Source organism: Penaeus monodon, chromosome 21, assembly GCF_015228065.2.
Source record: "Penaeus monodon isolate SGIC_2016 chromosome 21, NSTDA_Pmon_1, whole genome shotgun sequence".
NCBI classification, from domain to species: domain Eukaryota; kingdom Metazoa; phylum Arthropoda; class Malacostraca; order Decapoda; family Penaeidae; genus Penaeus; species Penaeus monodon.
This window is the reverse complement of record NC_051406.1, coordinates 14,254,278-14,254,839: the sequence shown is the minus strand read 5'-3', so window position 1 is coordinate 14,254,839 and position 562 is coordinate 14,254,278. Positions and strand designations below refer to the sequence as shown.

At 36.3% G+C, this 562-nt stretch overlaps 1 protein-coding gene across 1 annotated transcript in view; it reads left to right on the top strand.

Annotated features, from left to right (window-relative positions):
• LOC119586576 (abnormal spindle-like microcephaly-associated protein homolog) overlaps positions 1 to 562 on the top strand; it is a 31,066-nt gene that overhangs the window by 2,893 nt on the left and 27,611 nt on the right. Inside the window, exon 4 of the mRNA XM_037935329.1 lies at positions 287 to 499. Within this exon, the coding sequence (XP_037791257.1) occupies positions 287 to 499 (213 nt within the window). The remainder of the gene's footprint in view (positions 1 to 286; positions 500 to 562) is intronic.

The window sequence follows — 562 nt, the reverse complement described above, 5'->3', positions numbered from 1 at the left end:
TCTCTTGCTCATGCCCTTCCCTATGATTCTGCCCTTCTGCAAAATGTTAAAATGCCTTTGAGAATGTAGTAGGGGATTGATATATTCTTAAGGTATTAAGAATGAAATTCTTTAAGTTTTATTGACTATTTATCACTGTTTTTGTTAATTTGAAAAAGATCTTAATTAATTTACATTTCCTGTAAAGAATTTGATATCTAATGGCTGTATAAAAGGAAATGCAGTGTTGACTGAAGAGTTTAAAAAAAGTAAAGCAGACCTAACTTTTGTTTCCTATACCTTACAGTTTTTCTGTGAAAAGTTCCCTGGGGAAGACTCTGGTTTTGCCTGCTCAGATCTGAATCTAGAACTAGAGCCAGCAGAGAGTGTTGACCTTATTCTTTCATGGACTCCTGTGAAGGAAGGCAATGTACGAGAACTGATCCACTGGAAAACTACCCTGGGAGTCCGGGCACAAACTGTTATCCTTGGAACTTGCGTTGATCCCAATGCCAAAAAGGTGTGTTACAGTATGAATTCTAGTAGCAAAGAATTAGAGAATATTGTGTATTACTGTAGGATT